Here is a 24,160-nt window from a genome sequence, read left to right on the forward strand (position 1 = left end):
TTATGGTAAAATAAATATTGACATTTTGGCATTCAAATAATTTGGGGTAAGACTCAACAAACCGGGACACTAACAACAATGGATGTCATTGTATTTGTTCACTAATGTTCCTAGGCTGTTGATATATGAATCCCCTTTAATCTTTTTGAGCTCAACATGAAAATGTGTTCCCGGTTCTCACTGGTAGTGTTTTTATTTGCTTGTTGTAAAGTTGGTTATTTCAATGCTTTACATTTAAATTATTAATGTAATATACAGTTTATTATTCCTTTATGTAAGTCTTGCTTCAGCGGAAAGGTTTTAATTGTTTTTCTCACTGGGTATTTTTGGGAGTATGGACTTTGTATATATTGCTCTGCTATTATATCTGGAGTGCCTTTGCATTTTTTCCATGAGAAAGTTTAACATGTTCCATTTGAAAAGAAACATGTACAGTGTAGCTGACTGTGTACACTTTATATTTTTGGAGATGCCTATGCATTTATTTCTATTCATTGTTTAATAAACTTAAAATTATGCAATCACTAAATGTTTTTTGTATGCCTCTGGTTTTTGCAGTCACTTGATTTCCATTGATGATTGACAACAGTGAGTCACAGTCATTGGCAATAGCGTATTGTGCTAGGGTGCTTGTACTCATCTAATCTTGAATATTCAGAAATATCTGTATACATTTTGTGGACATTGAGAAATTCAGAAAATCAGTCCGTAAATAAATCAAAAACATGTTTACTTCTTAAAATATCAAAACTTGAAGTGCAAATCAAACCTTCTTTACACATTTCTATTACAAACAGTGCATCTTGTACAGCTAAAAATGATGTTGGCATTACAAAGACCTAAAGTGGTCCAGTGGCTTAAGGAAGGTTGTAAAATGGTATAATTCTGGATTTGAACGTAGCTCTTCTTGGTCTTAGTGGTTGGATTGTTTGATCGGTTTCCTCTAACCCCTCTTGAAAATTCTCTTGGCTTCGACTCCATCATAGCTGTAGCTCTGTTGGAGGAAGAGTATATATATTTTATTATGACATCAAAAATATCCTACAACCAGACCTGGTTCAAACCCATATCCATGACAAATACTTCTGTCAAATGCTCCACTTGATTTGGTTTGCCCTGTATAATTAAACCAATGGAATCGTCCCAACATTGAAAACTCCCAAGGTAAATCAAGCTAGGTACTTTCAAGCATTTGATTTGTACTTTGGCCAAGGTCTGCTGCCTGTTTTCTTCTTCAGAAGTGTAAATATGTTTTCATTTAGGGTGTGTAAAACAGGGTGCATATACACTTTTTTCACATGCAAATAACATTTTCCAGAGAGGGTAACTAACCTGTACAAGTTCCTCTCCAACAATGGCTCTGGTAGTTTTCAACACCTTTCCATTGTCCTTTCTGGTGAATGTACCTTTCATCATGTCTCCTTCCATGCCCCATGAACCCTGAGGGGTGAAAGGTCAAATAATTCATCATGATACTGGTCCAAGAATCAAGTGGTAATATTCCAGGTTATGTTTTTTGCAGTCATGCTGCACATCGAAAAAGATTTCTATATCATATTCATCTAGTTGCTGAAAGGTTTTATACTTCATCAGGCCTGTGCTCCTATATGCACAGTAGCAAACTGTACATAATGAAGAAATGTATTTTGAATGTGTTCTAACTGGTATCCTAGTGTGGACATGTTGGAACAGTGCCAATGGGACTGTGCCCTGTACTTTGCAACTCATTATCAAGTACTGAATAGCTTCTCAATAGCTTCGAGCACAGAAAAATAATGCAATCAACTTTTGTTATTGGAAATAACAGATAGGAATAAAATCTTTGGAATTGTGGTATGCACCCATTCAATTATGTTGTTACTAATTTCTTCTCCTGGGAATACACTATGCATCAACATAAAAACTATGCCTAGGCTCTTCCACAGCCATTGTATGTATGGCTGCAAGACTATAATACTATATAATACTGTATAAATGCATTGCTTACTGATAGCATTGTCCCATCTGCAAGAGCATATTCAAAGGTGACTCCCAGGGTAAATTCCATATCCAGCGTGCGGAAAGAACTGGCCTCCTTCACGACAAATTTGTCTCCAGTTTGTTCAAGGGTGATCTTGAGGTTATCGTGAGCGGCCAGCTTCCTCTTGACCATGTTGACACCTGTGAACAGAGACACAATCCATGTGTCCAACTCCAAATCTAATTGAACCATGCGTAAACGACTATACAAGATATTTCATTTGGATGTACTACAGTGCAGCACCTGGCTAGATATTATGCATTCATTTTACAGTGCCTTAGGTGCAAGGTACATATAACATGTCAGAAAACATACATAGTCCTTTAATCTAAAGGCATTTAATGCATTAAAAATGGCTTTTATACAAACACACCACTGAATTGCCTGTGGTACAAAAAGTTAATTGACTTTATTTGCATTAAATGCACGTTGTATGCCTGTTTATGTAAACATTTTGTAGGCCTACCTGTCTTTGCTGTCAACATACATCAAAAGTCTGTTTGTGCCGAAGTGTCTTTCCCCCCCCCAAAAAAAAATCCCAAAACTATTGATCTCTTACCCATCTGCTCCATGAATTTCTCATAGTTCTCGCTGCGGTCTACTTTCCAAGTGCCGTTGTAGGTCATGGTTGCTGGAAGGGTTGGACTGGCTCTACTCTAAGGAGTGACCTGCCTTAGCCTACCACCTGGCCTTTTAAACCACGGCCTGTATTAGCTCACTCTCTTATCGCTCTCCCCTATCTCATATGCTGATGTGGCTGTGTAAAGCTCATATTTCCTCAAGGCTACACAAGTCATGATCTTCCACTGTGTAGTGCCAATAGCTGTGTTTTGGTACAATGGGAATTGTCCATTTAATGATCATACAATATGGAAGGTTATTGTTTCGACATCCTTTGCCCTTTACTATCACATAGTTATTTGTGGCCACAGATAATCTGTGCTGTGCTTCGGATGTGCAGGATAGTTCCTTTGTTATAAACAATGGGTCACTGTTTTCCATCTATTTAGTAGAGCAGTATTGCTGCTGCTCCTACTCCTACTACAAGTAGTTGTTGTAGTAGTAGTAGTAGTAGTAGTAGTAGTAAATAGTAGTAGTAGTAGTAGTTGCTGTAGTAGTAGTAGTAGTAGTAAACAAGTAGTAGTAGAAGTAGTAGTAGTAGTAGTAGTAGTAGTAGCAGTAGTAGTAGTAATAGCAGTAGTAGTAGTAGTAGTTAGTAGCAGTTAGTAGTAGTAGTAGTAGTACATTAATAGTAGTAGTAGTAGTAGTAGTAGTAGTAATAGCAGTAGTAGTAGTAGTAGTTAGTAGCAGTTAGTAGTAGTAGTAGTAGTACATTAATAGTAGTAGTAGTAGTAGTAGTAGTAGTAGTAGCAGTAGTAATAGCAGTAGTAGTAGTAGTAGTAGTAGTAGTAGTAGTACATTCGTAGTGGTAGTAGTAGTAGTAGTAGTAGTAGTAGTAGTAGTAGTAGTAGTACATTTGTAGTAGTAGTAGTAGTAGTTAGTAGTAGTGGTAGTAGTAGTAGTACAGTAGTAGCAGAGTAGTAGTATTTTATTTTTTATTTCACCTTTATTTAACCAGGTAGGCTAGTTGAGAACAAGTTCTCATTTACAACTGCGACCTGGCCAAGATAAAGCAAAGCAGTTCGACACATACAACAACAGAGTTACACATGGAATAAACAAACATACAGTCAATAATACATTAGAAAAAGTCTATATACAGTGTGTGCAAATGAGGTAGGATGAGGGAGTTAATAGTAATTACAATATAGCAATTAAACACTGGAGTGGTAGATGTGCAGAAGATGAATGTACAAGTAGAGATACTGGGGTGCAAAGGAGCAAGATAAATAAATAAATACAGTATGGGGATGAGGTAGTTGGATGGGCTATTTACAGACGGGCTATGTACAGATGCAGTGATCTGTGAGCTGCTCTGACAGCTGGTGCTTAAAGCTAGTGAGGGAGATATGAGTCTCCAGCTTCAGTGTTTTTTGCAGTTCGTTCCAGTCATTGGCAGCAGAGAACTGGAAGGAAAGGCGGCCAAAGGAAGAATTGGCTTTGGGGGTGACCAGGGAGATATACCTGCTGGAGCGTGTGCTACGGGTGGGTGCTGCTATGGTGACCAGCGAGCTGAGATAAGGCGGGGCTTTACCTAGCAGAGACTTGTAGATGACCTGGAGCCAGTGGGTTTGGTGGCGAGTCTTCAAAGGGGGAGACACTCTAGACCCAAACTGTTACAGACCTATATCCATCCAGCCCTGCCTTTCTAAGGTCTTCAAAAGCAAAGTGAACAAACAGATCATCAACCATCTCGAATCCCACCGTACCTTCTCCGCTATGCAATCCGGTTTCCGAGCTGGTCACGGGTTCACCTCAGCCACGCTCAAGGTCCTAAATGATATCATAACTACCATCAATAAAAAACAGTACTGTGCAGCCGTCTTCATCGACCTGGCCAAGGCTTTCGACTCTGTCAATCACCGTATTGTTATCGGCAAACTCTACAGCCTTGGTTTCTCTAATGACTGCCTCGCCTGGTTCATCAACTACTTCTCAGATAGAGTTTCCATTTACATTTTAGTCATTTAGCAGACACTCTTATCCAGAGTGACTTACAGTAGTGAATGCATACATTTCATAAATTTTTTTCCGTACTGGTCCCCCGTGGGAATCGAACTCACAACCCTGGCGTTGCAAACACCATGCTCTACCAACTGAGCCACACGGGGAGTTCAGTGTGTCAAATCGAATGGCCTGTTGTCCGGACCTCTGGCAGTCTTTATGGGGGTGCCACAGGGTTCAAATCTCGGGCCGACTCTTTTCTCTGTATATATCAATGATGGCGCTCTTGCTGCTGGTGATTCTTTGATCCACCTCTACGCAGATGACACCATTCTGTATACATCTGGCCCTTCTTTGGACACTGTGTAAACTAACCTCCAAACGAGCTTCAATGCCATACAACATTCCTTCCGTGGCCTCCAACTACTCTTAAATGCTAGTAAAACTAAATGCATGCTCTTCAACCGATCGCTGCCCGCACCCGCCCACCCGCCTAGCATCACTACTCTGGACAGTTCTGACTTAGAATATGTGGACAACTATAAATACCTAGGTGTCTGGCTAGACTGTAAACTCTCCTTCCAGACTTTTTTTCTGCTCTTTTGCACACCAGTATTTATACCAGTATTTATACTTGCACATCCTCATCTGCACATCTATCACTCCAGTGTTAATTGCTAAATTGTAATTACTTCGCCACCATGGCCTATTTATTGCCTTACTGCCTTACTTCATTTGCACACACTGTATACAGATTTTGTAATTGTGTTATTGACTGTACGTTTGTTTATCCCATGTGTAACTCTGTGTTGTTTTTTTGTCGCACTGCTTTGCTTTATCTTGGCCATGTCACAGTTGTAAATGAGAACTTGTTCTCAACTGGCCTACCTGGTTAAATAAAGATGAAAAAATTATAATAAATAAACTGCACATTTTAGAGTGGCCTTTTATTGTCCCCAGCACAAGATGCACCTGTGTAATGATCATGCTGTTTAATCAGCTTCTTGATATGCCACACCTGTCAGAAATGCTAACTAACAGGGATGTAAACAAATATATGAACCAAATTTGAGTGAAATATGCCTTTTTTGCGTATGGTACATTTTGGGGATTTTTTATTTCAGCTCATGAAACATGGGACCAACACTTTACATATTTATATATATTTTTCAGTGTATGTTTGGTTGTCTCTCAATATTTACCAGCAGCCATCATGGTAGTGATAGGGAAACTGCTTTTGAGAGCTTTTAAGATAAAGTTGTGATTTCTTACGTAATAGTAAGATGGTTCCTTACCCTGTAAGCAGCCTATGAGCCAGGATAAACTAATTCATGGTTGGGATTGGTTTATGGGAGCAAATGGAGGGAAGATACACCACAAATGTAATATTGCAGTGAAAGATAAACTAAAATCACCTCAAATCAACCGAAAGACTTGGTTTTCTCCTGACAAACATACATCACATTACCGCAGAGTAGGAGTTATAACCTAGGATCCCCCACAGAAACACTCATCCCCAGCATCTCACCTTGCTGCAACCACTTTCACATTTCTCTCTTTCAAATCTCATCTGGTGGGTGATAACACGGCAGCTATTTTTGCACCAAAAAGTTCAGCACTCATCTAACTATCACAACAATTGAAAACTAAAGCAGTTCTTATTTTGGGAGTCGTAATAAACATGTGTATTGCATTTTTGTGTTTAGCTGTTGTGTGGTGAAATTTCTGGCGCAAAAATGGCTGCCGTGTCATCACCCAGCAGATGATATTTGAAAGACAGAAATCTGAAAGAGAGACTAATGCACTCAGATGGATTCTGTTCTTAATTCGTTTATTTGGAAGAAAACCTTGTATCTCCACAATGGGAACTTTTCAGGAAATGGACAACACAAGAATGTAGGTGAAAGGACGTAGGTGAAAGATTGATGAGTTAATTCCTTCCCACTACTCACATGAACTCTATCTGGAGTTGGATAAGATTCATGGCCCCTTACAAACTGAAGCCCTGTTTATTCCTGGTGCTCACATGTGGTTGTTATCATTCGATCAAGAGCCTACAATTGGCAGTAAAATGTGTCATTTATTCAATAGCACAATGTGCTGTATATATATTATTTATTTATTTAACATTATGTATAGTTTATATTGTCTCTTTGGTTTGTATTGTATGTAATGTGCTATGTAATCTTGCCTGTAGATCAAATGTCCCTATTAGTCCATGGACTAAATATGATTAAATATAGGATGACTCTATATAACTAAAATACTTTTGGTGTTAGTTATCATCAAGGTCACAATAAAGAAATTCCCAATACTACCCATTCTGGCTTCGTACCCATAGATAATTCATTACCATTCCAATTGTTTCACACCTTATTTTGTGTTGTATTATGACATCCATTGTATTATCTATCCATTGTTGTATTGTAAGACACCAATTGAGACGATTGGTGATGAACATTTCATGTCATACCCTCAATCCTGTTGAAACAAATAACCTCATTGGGGTCATAACATTAATGCACCGATAACCACAATTTAGCTACCTCCGATAAGTAGTTATCATACTGAAATATAACCCACAGACATTGACCTTAATGAAAATAATTTTTAGACTTTGTCCCCCCCAGAGTGGACCAATATGTGAAATGTGGCCCTCTGGCACATGTCTTATATGGGACAATAAAGATTTTAAAAAACGTTCACCATGAACTTCTTGCCCTTTGATCATGCATAGATAGCGCTGCCTATTTTTTATTTTGTCTATGGACGTCAAATTACTTTGTGGCAGACCACGTAAACTGAGTGCACCATAAGAAGCGCATCTGCTATTCTCCTATAGGACAGTAAAGATCAGGATAAGGACAGTTAAGTGTTAGGGACTGGTTCACATCGGTGGCCTTGGATCTTAACCATTGCCTCTCTCTTGCCTATCTTTATTTTATTTTTTATTTTTTATTTAACCTGTATTTAACTAGACAAGTCAGTTAAGAACAAATTCTTTTTTACAATGAGGGCCTACCCCGGCCAAACCCGGATGACCCTGGGCCAATCGTCCGCCGCACTATGTGACACCCAATCACGGCCGGATGTAATCATCTGCATCTCTGATAAAGTTTGGTTTGAAAGAAGACTTTAATCTTAATCTTCCGACTACTTGACCTAAAAATGACGACCTTCGTAGTTGTCAGTTAATATTGCACGGGGATAGTGTAAGCCCTAACAGATAACGTATTGTGACATCTTTACTGTCCTATAGGAGAATAGCAGATTATATTTTCTGTTTAGATTCCCTCAGTTTAGGTGGTCTGCCAGAGAAAGAGCCAATGGGGAAATAATCTGATGTGTAGGAGAACATTGGCTGTAATGAATGGATTGGCGTTTGTGTGGCACTCGGTTTCTTTGTTTCTACTGTTTATTTCTACAAATCTGTGTAGCTTTCTTTACAATGAAAATATAGGTTAAAATATAGGAAAATTATTCCCTATCTAGCACCATTTCAACTTTTTATGCTACCTACAGTATGTTAGGTTCTTTTTCACTAAAGAGTTGTACCATATTCACCATGGTACACACGGATTTATTGCAGAAGTCTCTAAATTAATTAATGAATTAATGAGTACTGTGCAGTGTGCAGACATGGCACAACTGTCATCCTAAGAGATCCTTCTGGACAGCATTTTCCATTAGCAAATTTCACATGACCTATACATACACCTCAAAGAAGCTGTCTTTGGAAGATGCCTTTCTATTTTAGCTGTAGTGATGTAATCAATCAAGGGAACATTACTCAACAATGTAGATGTGGGAGGTTAATCATTAACAGCATTATACTCAGTAGTAGTGATAGGCATCAATATGGAAAGGCTATATCGATATCTGTAAAAAGGAAATTATATCGATATCAAGCATCCAATTGCATTTGAGCCCGGCACATCAAAAAGCTCAGAAGATTGGCCAAGAGTTCACCACGTAAGCTAACCTTTAATGAAATATGCCATACTAGCAAGAACAGTGTGCTGGTTTTTATTTTCTTTGAAGTTATCGCATTATTCCCATGAAAACCTGCAACGAGGCTTTTTTAACAACATTCATCAAATAATTATACTTCAATTATACTGAACGTTTGTAAAGATGATAAAACTGCACATCTGGTGTAAAACATTTTACCATTTTTTAAAATTTAATTTAACGTTACAGCCTTATTCTAAAATGTATTACATTAAATGTTTTCCACATCAATCTACACACAATACCCTATAATAACAAAGTCAAAGAAGGTTTTTTTTGGGCCAAAAAAATAAATTAATAAATACCTTATTTACATAAGTATTCAGACCCCTTTGCCATGAGACTCGAAATTGAGCTCTGGCGCATCCTGTTTCCACTGATCATCCTTGAGATGTTTCTACAACTTGATTGGAGTCCACCTGTGGTAAATTCAATTGATTGGACAGGATTTGGAAAGGGACATACCTGTCTATATAAGGTCCCACAGTTGACAGTGCATGTCAGAGCAAAAACCAAGCCATGGGGTCGAAGGAATTGTCTGTAGAGCTCCGAGACAGGATTGTGTCAAGGCACAGATCTGTAGAAGGGTACCAAAAAATGTCTGCAGCATTGAAGGTCCCCAAGAACACATTGGCCGCCATCATTCTTAAATGGAAGAAGTTTGAAACCACTAAGACTCTTCCTAGAGCTGGCCGCCCGGCCAAACTGAGCAATCGTGGGAGAAGGGCCTTTGTTTAGGGAGGTGACACTCTGACAGAGATTCAGAGTTCCTCTGTGGAGATGGAAGATCCTTCCAGAAGGACAAACATCTCTGCAGCACTCAACCAATTAGGCCTTTATGGTAGAGTGGCCAGACGGAAGCCACTCCTCAGTAAAAGGCACATGATAGCCCGCTTGGAGTTTGACCAAAGGCACCTTAAGGACTCTCAGTCCATGAGAAACAAGATTCTCTGGTCTGATGAAACCAAGACTTAACTATTTGGCCTGAATGCCAAGCGTCACATCTGGAGGAAACCTGGCACCATCCATACGGTGAAGCATATTGGTGGCAGCATCATGCTGTGGGGATGTTTTTCAGTGGCAGGGACTGGGAGACTAGGCAGGATTGTGGGAAAGATGAACGGAGCAAAGTGAAGAGAGATCCTTGATGAAAACCTGCTCCAGAGCACTCAGGACCTCAGACTGTGGTGAAGGTTTACCTTCCAACAGGATATCGATCCTAAGCACAGCCAAGACAATGCAGGAGTGGCTCTGGGACAAGTCTCTAAATGTCCTTGAGTGGCCCAGCCAGAGCCCGGACTTGAACCCGATCAAACATACCTGGAGAGACCTGAAAATAGCTGTGCAGCGACGCTCCCCATCCAACCTGAAAGAGCTTGAGAGGGTCTGCAGAGAAGAATGGGAAAAACTCCCCAAATACAGGTGTGCCAAGCTTGTAGCATCATACCCAAGAAGACTTGAGGCTGTAATCACTACCAAAGGTGCTCCAACAAAGTACTGGTCCTGTGTGGCTCAGTTGGTAGAGCATGGTGTTTGCAACGCCAGGGTTGTGGGTTCAATTTCCACGGGGGACCAGTAAAAGAAAAATAATAATGATGTATGAAATGTATGCATTCACTACTGTAAGTTGCTCTGGATAAGAGCGTCTGCTAAATGACAAAAATGTACTGAATAAAGGGTCTGAATACTTATATAAATGTACTCTTTCTGTTTTTAATCTGCAAACATTTCTAAAAACCCATACCCGCGATAACATCTGCAGGATATGTGTACGTGAACAATAACATTTTATTTGATTTATTTTATAGGACATGGCAAGCTTTAATTTATTTTGTTGTCTGGTTGATTATGTACCTGAGTTTTCATTTTTATTGATGTGTGTAGATATATATCTATATGATGTGTACCTCAATACTAGGATAGAAAGAAAATCAAATCATTGAGGATCATTAGGGAGGGTGGGTGGTAGGGTAGGACACATGGTGCTAAACATTTCTTTCCTTTTTTGTGTGCTCTGATCTGTGTACTCGGCTCTGATCTGTCAGTCAGTATCAACAGTTCTACAACTGGCCACTTGAGGGCGCATTAACCAAGGATGATTTCCTCTGCTTCTGCAAGGTTGAGTATTTCAGTTGCAAACAGTGACTTTGTTCAAAAATGCATGAACTGTTTTCTAATTCCTCTGCTCATTTGGTACAGTAGTGTATGTATAGTAGAATTACCTCTTGCCTCACTTACTCCTTGACAGCCCACTCCTATTCAAATATTTGATACATTTCTCCTATTATTGTCCCAACTATCTAGCCTGGTGGAAGCAGCCCGATCTCTGCTGGTTCCACCAGCCTACGAACAATCCCCATTACATGCCAGCATGGAAATAAGTAATAAAAAACTAAATAAATAATACCACAGCTCTGGTAGCCTCTTTTTATTCAACAAAAATCATCAATGAAACAAACAGTGAATTAATTTATGTAAAAACAATAGTCTTCTCCTACACAATAGCATGCCACATTGTGAGGCACTTGCACATTAACAAGTTTTTGGGTGAGTGCAGTTTAAAATAAATGTCACACTTACAGAACAATATATTGGCAGTGTTAGGGAAGCTACTCTGACAATATAATTTATCAAGCTACCAATTACTTCACACTGGAAGAAGTTAAGCTATACTAAATCTACCCTTAAGAAAAATATAGTTTACTTAACTAAAGTCACTTTGAAAAAGTAGTTCTCGACATCCAAATCGTGAAAATTATGATATGTGAATATGAAATGTCATAGACAAGAAATTGCAAGAATAGATCAAGTTGGGGTCATATGTTAACAGAATATGTAATTTAGCCTATTAAACACAAAACCGATGTTTCAAGTGAGAATTAGGCAGGTCTGAGGTCAAAAAAGAAAGGAAATGATTGCCTACGTCACCCATATTTTCTTTTCTTTTTGCAAAAAGAGTAGTGTTTAGTTCCAGTAGTTAGCTACACCACTACATGGCAAAGAAAGTAATTAACTAATGACAACACTACCAAGATTTGAATGTAGTTCAACTACCACCAAGGTACTGCATCATTTTGTTAATTTACTAGTTGAACTACATGTAGTTCACTACTACATAACACTGCTTATTGGTGTTAAAATTTATTTGGACAGTTAAGTGAAATATTTAATGTGTTTAATACATTATACCAAAGGTTCAGTGTGTCCTACAGAATATGGAATTCAGTTGAGATTATGATTTGGCCTATACATTTTGGCCTATACATGTATATTATACCACAAATAAAAATTACAAAGAAAATCAGTGCACAGATACAACATTAGTGAATAAATACATAGAATACAGAATACCTTGAGGGTAAAATACTACTTTAAATGCTGGAATGGATAGAGAAAAAAAATACATGACATTGTATTACAGTACGTGCCAGTACCTACAGTATATCCATAAAAATAGGTTCTTCATCTGTGTCATATCATACTAACTTAAACCTATAATCTAACCTATAGTCACTTGTAACAAACATACATACTAACAATAAGAATAACTGTTGGTGAAGGAGAGAACAAGGTATATTTCTAGATGGTAAAATTGTCTTCAGATACAGCAGGTTCTTGAAACTGACAGGTGATCCAGTGAGCAAAACTGGTCAGGCATGAGTTATGGTCCAGTTTTATGCTGATTGTAAAACGTTTTTTTTTTTAACTTCTCTTTTTAGCGGCCAGAAAAGGACATCTTCTCTTGGTTCTAATTTGGTTATCTGATGTCTCTTCAACCCGTAAAACCAAATTAGAACCCAAAAATTACACTTTTATGCATTTTTCCGGCTGGGGAAAGGGAAATACTTTTGTGATCAAACATCGCTTTCAGTACTTTTGCGCGACAGAAAGTACACATTCATGGGCTCCTTCTTGCCTTTCATGGTGATGGGTCCTCGGTACTCCAAATGAAACTGGGGGTCAGCATTCTCTGCCGACTGCAAACACCTGAAATCAAAGGTATTTCCCACATTTTCACAGAATTCAACAATATGTTGTTTCCAAAGGCTGCTTCAAAAGAAGAAGGCATTTTTTCCCCTTTAGCCCAACCCCCAAGACACACACATACAGAAGGGTTGAAGGACAGGGTCAGCAACAGTACTATACCATGCCATGCACGATCTTACAAAGAATGGATCAGCACTTCACAGCAACGTCTCATTTATCTAAATAACGGCATATTTATCCTTACCTGTAAGTATATTCTGAAATGTTGATTTTTCCCTTCTCTCCTGTGGTTTCTGTACGGCTGGTGAGGTTGACAGTATTTCCAAACAGGCAGTAGCGGGGCATCCTTTGACCTATGACCCCAGTTACCACCTCTCCTGTGTGGATCCCAATGGTTATCTAGGGAGAGAAGAGGATTGTCAAGAAAACTGGGTTTCCCATACAGAGTCACGGTCGAGTAAGTAACACTCCTGAACAGCATATGTACATGCCTCCCCAATGGAGACCGGGGTTTGATCCCCATTTCAACTCTACCTGCCTGTGTCCCAGCACCTGTTTTATGTCTGACTAATAAAGCATGAAACATACTAAAGGAAGAGCGGGATTACACTGTTTAAAAAAACTTTTCTTTAATCCCTGGATTCACACAACATTGGCACATGCTGAACAGTGTGCATGAATCTATTGACTTCATCAAGCTGTTTGGACTTTTCAGTGGCTGATCACCTGCCATGTAATAACCCAGTATATATCAGATAATTCACACAACATTCCTACCATCATAACTTCCATATAGCTAACCATTTTGGAACCGACTGTCTATAGTAAATGTACTGTTTACATAACACCCACCATGACGTTTACATCTTTGTAACCAAATGTTAAGCCAAAGTTAAACAATAGACACGGTTGATGATTTGTGTTCCACAAAGACATGGATAAACACCAGAGACAAGATAACTAGTCGTTGGTCATGGAATGTTTAACAATGTATCTGCTGCAGTGTTGTTGTTTTTAACATCTCTGCAATGTGTCTAAATGTGAACACGGTTGAAACAACTGCGAACATGTTTTTGGAACATTAGTTTGGAGGTGTTACAAGGTCAAGGTTTCTCTGGATCTCTACAGTTCTTTACAGCTCTATGGGACTCAGGGCTGCGTTTGCCCGACCTCCAGGGGGCCCTCAACTGATGAGGTCATATGCTATCTGGGGGGGGGGGTTCACAACCGACGTGTTCATAATATTCTGTCTGCAGTGGCCCCGTCCTCCTGGGGGCTCACAACCTACATTTCAAATACTATCTAGGGGGCCCCCAACCCTGTGTGCCCATTAGGTAATCCGGCCCTGATGGGACTGTGCCAATAGAATTAGGAATTGAGTGTACCAGTCAAATTGCCATGGTCTGAGTATGTTAGTATATTTATATGACTGTGCCAGCCCCTTCCACCCCTTATTGCATGAGGATCCATTTCATTTGACAAATAAGAAGTCTTTACACTGTTTAAATGTGGCACTGGCTCTGTGTGCCTAGCTAGATGAGCTCGGGAAAAGAGAGAACATGATAGATGAAGGCTGTTATAACTGTTTGTTTTTGGGGAAATTGCTACGGGCGAGCAGTGTTTTGCAATATGCAGTCATTTTTGGACTCTCAATTTCCTGTTTATAGTAGACATACCTTCAATAACTGGTGCCATGACTGGAATTATTACACTAGCGTAAATACAGGTAATTTGTTTACATATGCCTACATAATGTAATGATGGTATTTGTCATTTAAAACTATGTCTAAGGTGAAAGAAAGGGCACCTAAAACGAGATGAAATATTTAGACTCTAAATGAAATAACAAATCCATAAACATTCCATTGAACGTAGCAGACCCTCTATTTGTGTCTCTTACGGGTTCAGGACCTTCAGTGCTCGAACAGTGAGAACAGAACACAAGCTGAACACTAAATGTTTAGGATGAAGTGGAATGGGGACCTATTTTTTTTTACCTTGAGCAGTGAGATGATTGGAGGTTGTTTCTACTGCCAAACTGGGATCCTCTCCACCCCATGCCATGTGTCTGATAAACAATGTTTTGTTAGCCAGATGTGATTTTCCAATGCCAAGTCTCCAAGAGTCACTGATACAATAACAAACTCAATCCGTCAGTTAAACAAAAAGTCTGCTGTTTAACATCCAAGTTACAGCTCTTACAATGTCTTATGTGGACAGTGGCTTTTTTAAAGAAGAGTTTATAAATACTTGATGCTAAAAAATACTAGGGGGTAAAGCGACAAAAACAAATCATTCACTAATGTCTGAGACGGGACGATAAAAAAGAGATTATTAAATAAGAGTCAGTACTGTATATCGCAATATTCTTATCATTTGTTTAATGTAATATGATACATACTTCATGAATGAAACATGCTTATGATTATAATTTCCTGGGTTTATGATTTGTGATATCAAGTATCTTGCATCATATCCTTACTATTTACTTATCTCACTTTCTTATGAATAGGACTAACAAAACTAAACATAGATATACATCTACAAACTTGCACATCTCCACATTACAACTGTAGCCCTGAGAACTGTAGCTTGTTTCGGCCTGCTCTAGTGGTTGCTTCACACACTCTCGTGCTAGCCTGCCAAGTCAGTGAGTCAGTTGAATGAGTTGAACTGAAAACTGAAGAGAAAAGCACCAGATAAACAAATGATTAACGTTATCATCACGGTGAGTGAGTTATAAAGCATAGGATATGAAACACCAAGTTAAGCGGAGTGTAATGATATAATTGTTATTTTTCATAATGTTAGTTTAATTAATGTATAAAAGACCATTAGCATAGAAGCTAATTTCAGCTAAAGTTAGTGCCAGTCAAGATAGCCTGTTGTAGTCATGGCGACAAGAAATGTTCAAAACAGAGTGTAAACAAAGGGAAACATTGTATTTTGCTGTTGTTATGAATATGTTGAGAATTACATGATGAAAATGTATTTATAAGATAAGATGATATTTAATACCATTTTAAATATATTTTTGTTGTACAGCACAAATATCATACCATACCATACCCCAAAAATGCTAACCTCCCCTGTTATTGTAATGGTAAGAGGTTAACATGTTTTGGGGGTATGATATTTGTGCATCTGTAACTTTCTCACTCATCATTATTCTGTCACGACTCCTGCCGAGGGTGACTCCTCTCCCTGTTCGGGTGGCGCTCGGCGGTCGTCGTCACCGGCCTACTAGCTCCCTTTTTCCTTTTCTGTTGGTTATGCCTTTATTTGTTGCACCTGTTTCAATTAGGTCATTAGCTGAGGTATTTAAGCCCGTCTCCCCAACTGTTCTGTGTGCGGGCTTGTTTCATTAATTTACCCTGTGTGTTGTGTAGTGGATCGTGTTTTTTGGGACTTTGTATTTTGATACGCCCTGTTGTGTTGGGCGAATACTCGTTTGGTGGTGCGTAATAAAAAGCACTGTACTAAACGCTTCTGTTTCCTGCGCCTGACTCCACACCCACGACGTCCCAGCGTTATATATTCACGATTCATCCAGGACTATCCGTAGTCATGGTAGCATCCATATTAATGCAAAGTGTTTAAAAACCTATTCTATTCTTATTTACAATAAAAGTGACTCCAAAATGAGACTACATTATTTACCATTCATTTCTATGGAGCACAAAATAATCTGAAACACAACCAAAACAAACAGCAAATGCATCCAACAAGTTTGTAGAGACCAAAAAGAAAACTTGTAACTATTTTAATACACATAAGTGAACTTATCCCAATACTTTGGTCCCCTAAAATGGAGGCAATATGTACAAAAAGTGCAGTAATTTCTAAACGGTTATCACATTATGGATGAAATTACCCTCACATTAAAGCTTACAGTCTGCACTTTAACCTCATAGTCATTGTATCATTTTAAATCCAAAGCGCTGTAGTACAGAGCCAATTTAAAAATAAAAAAATGTCACTGTCCCAATACTTTGTTATTATTATTTTCCGAAGTACTGTATACTGGCTCTGGCAGCCAAAACAGCCAAATACTCCATCTGAACAAATTGATTATCAATTGCGATATGGTTCTAGAAACACAAGGCCCTTTACTTTCATATCACATCAAAATAATTTCACAAATGCAAAATGTACAGTTACTGTACGCTGATTTAACCGGCTTCATCACAGGTACAGTCAACAGTATTTTTCAGTGACAACACGTTTCTGGTGGCCTTCGTCCATTACACACAGGTGTTCAGAGCATGCTAGATAGCTAATTAACACAGGTGATCCCTATGTCTTCCGTAAACACGCGCTGTAACATGGAGATGTGGCCATGTGGGAACACTAGCCCTAGCAAGGTGTGTATCAATTTAACCTTTATTTATTTTTTAAATTATCTCTCGCTGATATGAAAGATGAGGTCCTTATGCTTCCAAAACCGTACCGCAAGTGATCCATGTTAATGTTCAGACCAAGCATCTTAACAAAACTCCCCCGTACAGAAGACGCCAGAGTCCAATTACTCTTATGTGTAATGGAACAGATAAACATCGTCGAACAAGGTGTAATGTAGGATATGTACAAGTAAGTATCCCATATTAGGTACAACTACTTGGATAGATAGGAGGCAGATGTTGCAAACAGAGGTAGATACTGCGTACTGTATGTTTGCAAGTCATTACAAGTCATTACTTGGCAGTGATTGTGCCACCCAAAGACACATTGTGTCACACACTGTGAACAGACTGTGTGTGGAGCACCCTTTCTTATCATAGGCAGTACTCAAATGAGTTGGACTTGTTGCTGTCATGTTGCTGAGTTGTGTCCCGAATCTCCTCCCTTCGCCCGAAGTATGCACTTGCATACTCCCAAGATGAGGAGTTGGCAAGTGCACACCATAAGATAATTGGGATGTGGCCCTCATGTGCTCTCTCAACCACCTATACGCCTATTCCTGTAACTGAGGGCTACAGCAATGTTACAATGAGAGGATTCGATTAAGCTGGCCCGGGTGGGTGGAGATTGCACCAGGAGAATTGTGATTGTTTTGAAAACCAGGCTGCCTCCCAGGCGTGAGCTGGGTGCCCCGTTCAAAGCCCACTGCGAAGTAGGCTCAAAATAAAGTGACATGTCAAGAATGTGGAGTAATAATTTAGGATTCAGAGTGTTCACATCCAAAGTGTTGTTTGCTCTTGGTAAAAAAGAAAAAGTACTTGATCTGCCTTCCCAAGTAGAATTATTAAAATTCGAACATACAGTGCCTTCAGAAAGTATTCAGACCCCTTGACTTTTTCCACATTTTGTTACGTTACTCCCTTAATCTAAAATGGATGAAAGAAAAAAAAACTCAGCAATCTACACACAATACAGGACAAAGCAAAAACAGGTTTTTACAAATGTTTACAAACATTTTCATTTGAGTCCACCTGTGGTAAATTCAATTGATTGGACATTATTTGGAAAGGCACACTCCTGTCTACATTGGGTCCCACAGTTGACAGTGCATGACAGAGCAAAAACCAAGCCATGAGGTCGAAGGAATTGTCTGTAGAGCTCTGAGACAGAACTGTGTCAAGGCACAGGTCTGGGGAAGGGTACCAAAAAATGTCTGCAGCATTGAAGGTCCCCAAGAACACAGTGGCCTCCATCATTCTTAAATGGAAGAAGTTTGGAACCACTAAGACTTCTCCTAGAGCTGGCCGCCCAGCCAAACTGAGCAATCGGGGGAGAAGGGCCTTGGTCAGGGAGGTGACCAAGAACCTAATGGTCACTCTAACAGAGCTCTAGAGTTCCTCTGTGGAGATGGGAGAAACTTCCAGAAGGACAACCATCTCTGCAGCAATCCACAAATCAGCCTTTATGGTAGAGTGGCCAGACGGAAGCCACTCCTCAGTAAAAGGCACATGACAGCCCGCTTGGAGTTTGACAAAAGGCACCTAAAGACTCTCAGACCATGAGAAACAATATTCTCTGGTCTGATGAAACTCTTTGGCCTAAATGTCAAGCGTCACGTCTGGAGGAAACCTGGCACCATCCCTATAGGTGAAGCATGGTGGTGGCAGCATCATGCTGTGGGGATGTTTTTCAGCAGCAGGGACTGGGAGTCAGGATCAAGGCAAAGATGAACAGAGCAAAGTGAAGAGAGATCCTTGATGAAAACCTTCTCCAGAGTGCTCAGGCCCTCAGATTGGGACGAAGGTTCACCTTCCAACAGGACATCAACCCTAAGCAAACAGCCAAGACAATGCAGGAGTGGCTTTGTGACAAGTGTCTGAATGTCCTTGAGTGGCCCAGCCAGAGCCCGGACGAATATCTCTGGAGAGACCTGAAAATAGCTGTGCAGCAACGCTCCCCATCCAACCTGACAGAGCTTAAGAGGATCTGCAGAGAAGAATGGGAAAAACTCCTCAAATACAGGTGTGCCAAGCTCGTACCGTCATACCCAAGAAGACTCGAGGCTGTAATCGCTGCCAAAGGTGCTTCAACAAAGTACTGAGTAAAAGGTCTGAATACTTAAGTAAATGTGATATTTTTTAATAAATTAGCAAACAATTCTAAAAACCTGTTTTTAATCAACTTTACAATAAGGCTGTAACCTAACAAAATTTGGAAAAAGTCAAGCGGTCTGAATACTTTCCGAAGGCACTGTATACTGAAAAAACTGCAATTTTTCAGACACCTCAATAGATTTGAACAAATTGCTCCCCCAAAAAATGTGTCCCTCAGTTGAATTTCGAAATCCCCATGTGGCCCTCGAGCCAAAATTATTGCCCACCCCCATCTAGCGCTTTGTCGTTTCTGGACAAGGCTGCTGATATGGTTCAGCCAGCACCAGCATTTCACGTTTGCTACATTTCTCAATACATTTTTGTCAAAATGTTGGAAAAAGGAAACATATCCCATCCTCACCTGTACTGGATCTTCATCCACTTTGACCTGTCCAGCAATCTCCATCATGTCCAGGGCCAGGTGGCAAATAGATTGAGCGTGGTGGGTACATGGTTCTGGCAGCCCACTGACCGTCATGTACTTATCACCCACTGTCTCCACCTATAGAAAGAGAGACATTTTGGTTACCAGGCAGAACGTTATATCAGAAAATGCTGTGTGATGTAAGTGGTTATATGTGAAAAGGACAAGAAGTCTAGAAAACACTGTCATTTTTTACACTATTCTTTTTGACACTTTTATATCACTCACTGTTTCCACCTATAGGTAGAGAGAGCTATTTCTGTTACTATGCAGAATTTTATATCACACAATATTTTTTCCCCTTAATGTAAATCTTTATGATGAAAAGGATCTTTGGACTTCAATGGTTCATCAAACTATTAAGTGCCACTTGAGGTTACAAGCCATCACATAAATCTCTAACCAATACATTGGGATATACAGGTAACTGCCAAAATAAAGAAACCTGTTACGACTCCCACCGAAGGTGGCGCCCCCTCCTGCTCGGGTGGCGCTCGGCGGTCGTCGTCACCGGCCTACTAGCTGCCACTGATTCCTTTTTGTTTTCTCCTTTCTGTTATTGTTTGCACCTGTCCTTAGTTGGGTTGATTAGCGGGGCTATATTAGCTAGTTGGCCCGCCTGCTCTTTGTGCGGGATTGTTTCCTCTGTGTGTTGCTTGGGTAAGCGCTGTCTGTATTTTGCGCTAGTGCATCGTGTTGCGCTCACTGTATTTTGTCCCCTGTGTTTGGGGCACTTTCATTTTGTGTGCGCTAAGTTCGCATGTTGGGTCGGCTGGTGTTTTGTTTTTCGAGCATTAAAAGCTATAACCCTTCTCGCTGCTTTCTGCGTCTGTTTCGTCCTCCACTAAGCCCGACCCTTACAGAATCCCGCCACTACCAATGGAGTCAGCAGGAGCAGCTGCTAACCCCCTTCCCTCGATGGAGGAACGCGTACTCCATCATACGTCCGTCCTCCACCGAATTGGATCTGCGATGGACCAGATGATGGAGAGGATGGATCGTTGGGAGAGGAGTGGTCTCTTCTCTCCACCTCCGGCTCCTCCGACGCAGCCACCTCCGCCTCCCACTGCGTCTGGCTCCGGCGCGCTTTGTCTGGCGCTCCCGAGGGAGTATGATGGAGCGGCGGCTGGGTGCCAGGGATTTCTGCTCCAGCTCGAGCTGTACCTGGCCACTGTCAGACCTGCTCCCTCGGGAGAGGAGAGCGTGAGTGCCCTCATTTCCTGCCTGATGTGCGAAGCTCTGGAGTGGGCCAATGCGTTCTGGAATGGTCCGGACTCGGCGAGGGACCACTCGGTGTGAGCAGCTGTTCCACCTCAGGCAGGAGACGAGGAGCGCACAGGACTTTGCGCTGGAGTTCAGGACCTTGGCTGCTGGGGCGGGGTGGAACGACAGGGCCCTGATAGACCATTACCGGTGTAGTCTCCGGGCGGATGTCCGCAGGGAGCTAGCCTGTCGGGACACCGCTCTTTCTCTGGATGAGCTCATCGACATGTCGATCCGACTGGACAATCTGCTGGCTGCCCGCGGGCGTTCGGAAAGGGTCCTGTCCGTTCCACCTCCGTGCACCCCCGCCCCTACTCCTATGGAGTTGGGGGGGACCGTGCCGAGGGGCACCGGAGGAGGTGGCTCCTCCTGCACCAATTGTAGTCGGAGAGGACACACGGCCGACCGGTGCTGGAGGAATCAGTCTGGGAGTCGAGAGGGTAGGCAGAACACTTCTCGGTCACCCCAGGTGAGTCAGCACCAAACTCACCCAGAACCCCCTGTTGGTCACGTGTTCTTATTAATTTTGTTTTCTGATTTTTCTCCCTCTTCCCAGTATAGGGCGCTAGTCGATTCAGGCGCAGCTGGGAACTTTATGGATCGCGGACTTGCCATTAAGCTGGGCATTCCGCGAGTGCCGATAGATTCCCCCTTCCTCGTGCACTCCCTAGATAGCCGGCCATTAGGGTCAGGGCTGGTTAGGGAGTCTACAGTTCCACTGGACATGGTAACTCAGGGGAATCATAAGGAACGGATTAGTTTCTTTCTTATCGATTCACCTGCATTTCCGGTGGTGCTGGGGGTCCCCTGGCTGGCTGATCACAATCCCCGGATTTCGTGGAACCCGGGGGTTCTCCAGGAGTGGTCCGAGGAGTGTTCAGGGAAGTGTCTAGGAGTTTCCATAGGTGCCACGTCGGTGGAAAGTCCAGACCAGGTGTCCACCGTGCGCATTCCCCATGAATACGCCGATTTGGCGATCGCTTTTTGTAAAAAGAGAGCGACCAAATTACCACCTCATCGACAGGGGGATTGTGCGATAGATCTCCAGGTTAACGCTGCGCTTCCCAAGAGTCACGTGTACCCCTTGTCCCAGGAGGAGAAGGTGGCTATGGAGACATATGTCACGGAATCTCTGGGACAGGGGTACATTCGGCCCTCCATCTCACCCGTCTCCTCGAGTTTCTTTTTTGTGAAGAAAAAGGAGGGAGGTCTGCGTCCGTGCATTGATTACAGCGGTCTAAATTCTATCACGGTGGGGTTTAGTTACCCGCTAACTCTCATTGCGACGGCGGTGGAATCTTTTCACGGAGCAAAATTCTTCACAAAACTGGATCTCAGGAGCGCGTATAACCTGGTGCGTATTAAGGATGGAGACGAGTGGAAAACCGCATTTAGTACCACATCGGGCCATTATGAGTACCTCGTCATGCCGTATGGGTTAAAGAATGCTCCAGCCCTCTTTCAATCCTTTGTAGACGAGATTCTCAGGGACCTGCACGGGCCGGGCGTGGTTGTCTACATCGATGATATTCTGATATATTCCGCCACCCGCGCATGTGTCCCTGGTACGCAAGGTGCTTGGGAGACTGCTGGAGCATGACCTATACGTCAAGGCTGAGAAGTGTGTGTTCTCCAAACGAGCCGTCTCCTTCCTGGGTTATCGCATTTCCACCACGGGGGTGGTGATGGAGTGTGACCGTGTTAAGGCCGTGCGTAATTGGCCGACTCCAACCACGGTGAAGGAGGTGCAGCGGTTCTTAGGGTTTTCTAATTACTACCGGAGGTTTATCTGGGGTTTTGGCCAGGTAGCGGCTCCCATTACCTCACTGCTGAAGGGGGGGCCGGTACGTTTGCGGTGGTCGACGGAGGTGGACGGAGCCTTCAAGAAGTTGAAGGTGCTGTTCACCGAAGCGCCCGTGTTGGCGCACCCGGACCCGTCTCTAGCATTCATAGTGGAGGTGGACGCATCCGAGGCTGGGGTGGGTGCCGTGCTATCACAGAGCTCGGGTATGCCACTGAAACTCCGCCCCTGCGCTTTCTTTTCGAAGAAGCTCAGTTCGGCGGAGCGTAACTATGATGTGGGGGACAGGGAGTTGCTAGCGGTGGTAAAAGCCTTGAGGGTGTGGCGACACTGGCTTGAGGGGGCTAAGCACCCCTTTCTCATCTGGACCGACCATCGGAATCTGGAGTATATCCGGGCAGCTAGGAGACTGAATCCGCGTCAGGCAAGGTGGGCCATGTTCTTCACCCGGTTTCGGTTCACGATCTCCTAAAACCAGGCTCCCTGAACACGAGGGCCGACGCGCTGTCCCGTTTCTATGACACTGAGGACCGGCCCATCGATCCAACTCCCATCATTCCAGCGTCTAGGCTGGAGGCACCGGTGGTATGGGAGGTGGACGCGGACATCGAGCGGGCGTTAGTATTGGAACCTGCGCCTTCACAGTGTCCCGTGGGTCGCATGTATGTGCCGCTCGGTTTCCGTGATCAATTGATTCGGTGGGCGCACACTCTACCCTGTTCGGGTCATCCTGGTGTGGCGCGGACAGTGCGTAGTCTCAGGGGGAAGTACTGGTGGCCCACCTTGGCTAAGGACGTGAGGTTCTATGTCTCTTCCTGTTCGGTGTGCGCCCAGAGTAAGGCTCCTAGGCATTTCCCGAGAGGGAAGTTACAGCCCCTCCCCGTTCCACAACGGCCATGGTCGCACCTGTCTGTAGACTTCCTGACAGATCTACCCCCGTCTCAGGAGAGCACTACGATCCTGGTAGTTGTGGATCGGTTTTCAAAGTCCTGCCATCTCCTCCCGTTGCCCGGTCTCCCTTACGGCCCTGCAGACTGCGGAGGCCCTATTTACCCACGTCTTCCGGCACTACAGGGTGCCGGAGGACATTGGGTCTGATCGGGGTTCCCAGTTCACATCCCAGGGTCTGGAAGGAGTTTATGGAGCGTCTGGGGGTCTCGGTCAGTTTGACCTCCGGTTATCACCCCGAGAGTAATGGGCAGGCGGAGAAGGTGAACCAGGAGGTGGGCAGGTTTCTGCGGTCGTATTGCCAGGGGAGTGGGCGAGGTACATTCCTTGGGCGGAGTTAGCCCATAACTCACTTCGTCACTCCTCCACTAACCTGTCACCCTTTTAGTGTGTGTTGGGTTACCAGCCGGTCCTGGCACCATGGCACCAGAGCCAGACCGAGGCTCCTGCGGTGGAGGAATGGGTACAGCACTCCAAGGAGACCTGGAGAGCCGTCCAGGAATCCCTGAAGCAAGCCAGTGGACGGCAGAAGAGGAGTGCTGACCGCCACCACAGTGAGGCCCCCGTGTTCGTACCGGGGGACAGGA

At 42.5% G+C, this 24,160-nt stretch overlaps 2 protein-coding genes across 5 annotated transcripts in view; both read right to left on the reverse strand.

Moving 5' to 3' along the window:
- Positions 1 to 713: 713 nt before the first annotated feature.
- fabp2 (fatty acid binding protein 2, intestinal) lies at positions 714 to 2,735 on the reverse strand. The gene is made up of 4 exons (XM_029750160.1): positions 2,580 to 2,735; positions 1,988 to 2,160; positions 1,333 to 1,440; positions 714 to 994 (listed from the first exon to the last, which is right to left on the reverse strand). Exons 1-4 carry the CDS (start codon positions 2,644 to 2,646, stop codon positions 944 to 946), a joined length of 399 nt encoding a protein of 132 aa, XP_029606020.1. The 5' UTR covers positions 2,647 to 2,735; the 3' UTR covers positions 714 to 943.
- An 8,274-nt stretch (positions 2,736 to 11,009) lies between these two features.
- gucy1b1 (guanylate cyclase 1 soluble subunit beta 1) overlaps positions 11,010 to 24,160 on the reverse strand; it is a 49,566-nt gene continuing 36,415 nt past the window's right edge. For 2 of the 4 annotated variants that reach the window (XM_029750162.1, XM_029750163.1), the window contains exons 11-13: positions 19,499 to 19,639; positions 12,828 to 12,982; positions 11,010 to 12,583 (exon numbers count right to left, since the gene is read on the reverse strand). In XM_029750162.1, the coding sequence (XP_029606022.1) occupies positions 12,451 to 12,583; positions 12,828 to 12,982; positions 19,499 to 19,639 (429 nt within the window). In that variant the 3' untranslated portion in view covers positions 11,010 to 12,450. Of the gene's footprint in view, positions 12,584 to 12,827; positions 12,983 to 14,580; positions 14,652 to 14,949; positions 15,264 to 19,498; positions 19,640 to 24,160 lie in introns of those variants that run through there. The other 2 variants (XM_029750165.1, XM_029750166.1) reach the window with 2 other exon arrangements.

The sequence above is a fragment of the Salmo trutta genome, chromosome 4 (genome assembly GCF_901001165.1).
Source record: "Salmo trutta chromosome 4, fSalTru1.1, whole genome shotgun sequence".
In the NCBI taxonomy this organism is placed as follows: Eukaryota; Metazoa; Chordata; class Actinopteri; order Salmoniformes; family Salmonidae; genus Salmo; species Salmo trutta.

What these genes read in the sequence shown, in the direction of transcription:
- fabp2 (XM_029750160.1), bottom strand. Translation starts at nt 2,646, where the DNA reads ATGACCTACAACGGCACTTGGAAAGTAGACCGCAGCGAGAACTATGAG. An exon ending in GAAATTCATGGAGCAGATGG is followed by an intron (nt 2,161 to 2,579) that starts GTAAGAGATCAA and finishes CTCTGTTCACAG; the next exon opens with GTGTCAACATGGTCAAGAGG. An exon ending in CAGATGGGACAATGCTATCA is followed by an intron (nt 1,441 to 1,987) that starts GTAAGCAATGCA and finishes TTCACCCCTCAG; the next exon opens with GGTTCATGGGGCATGGAAGG.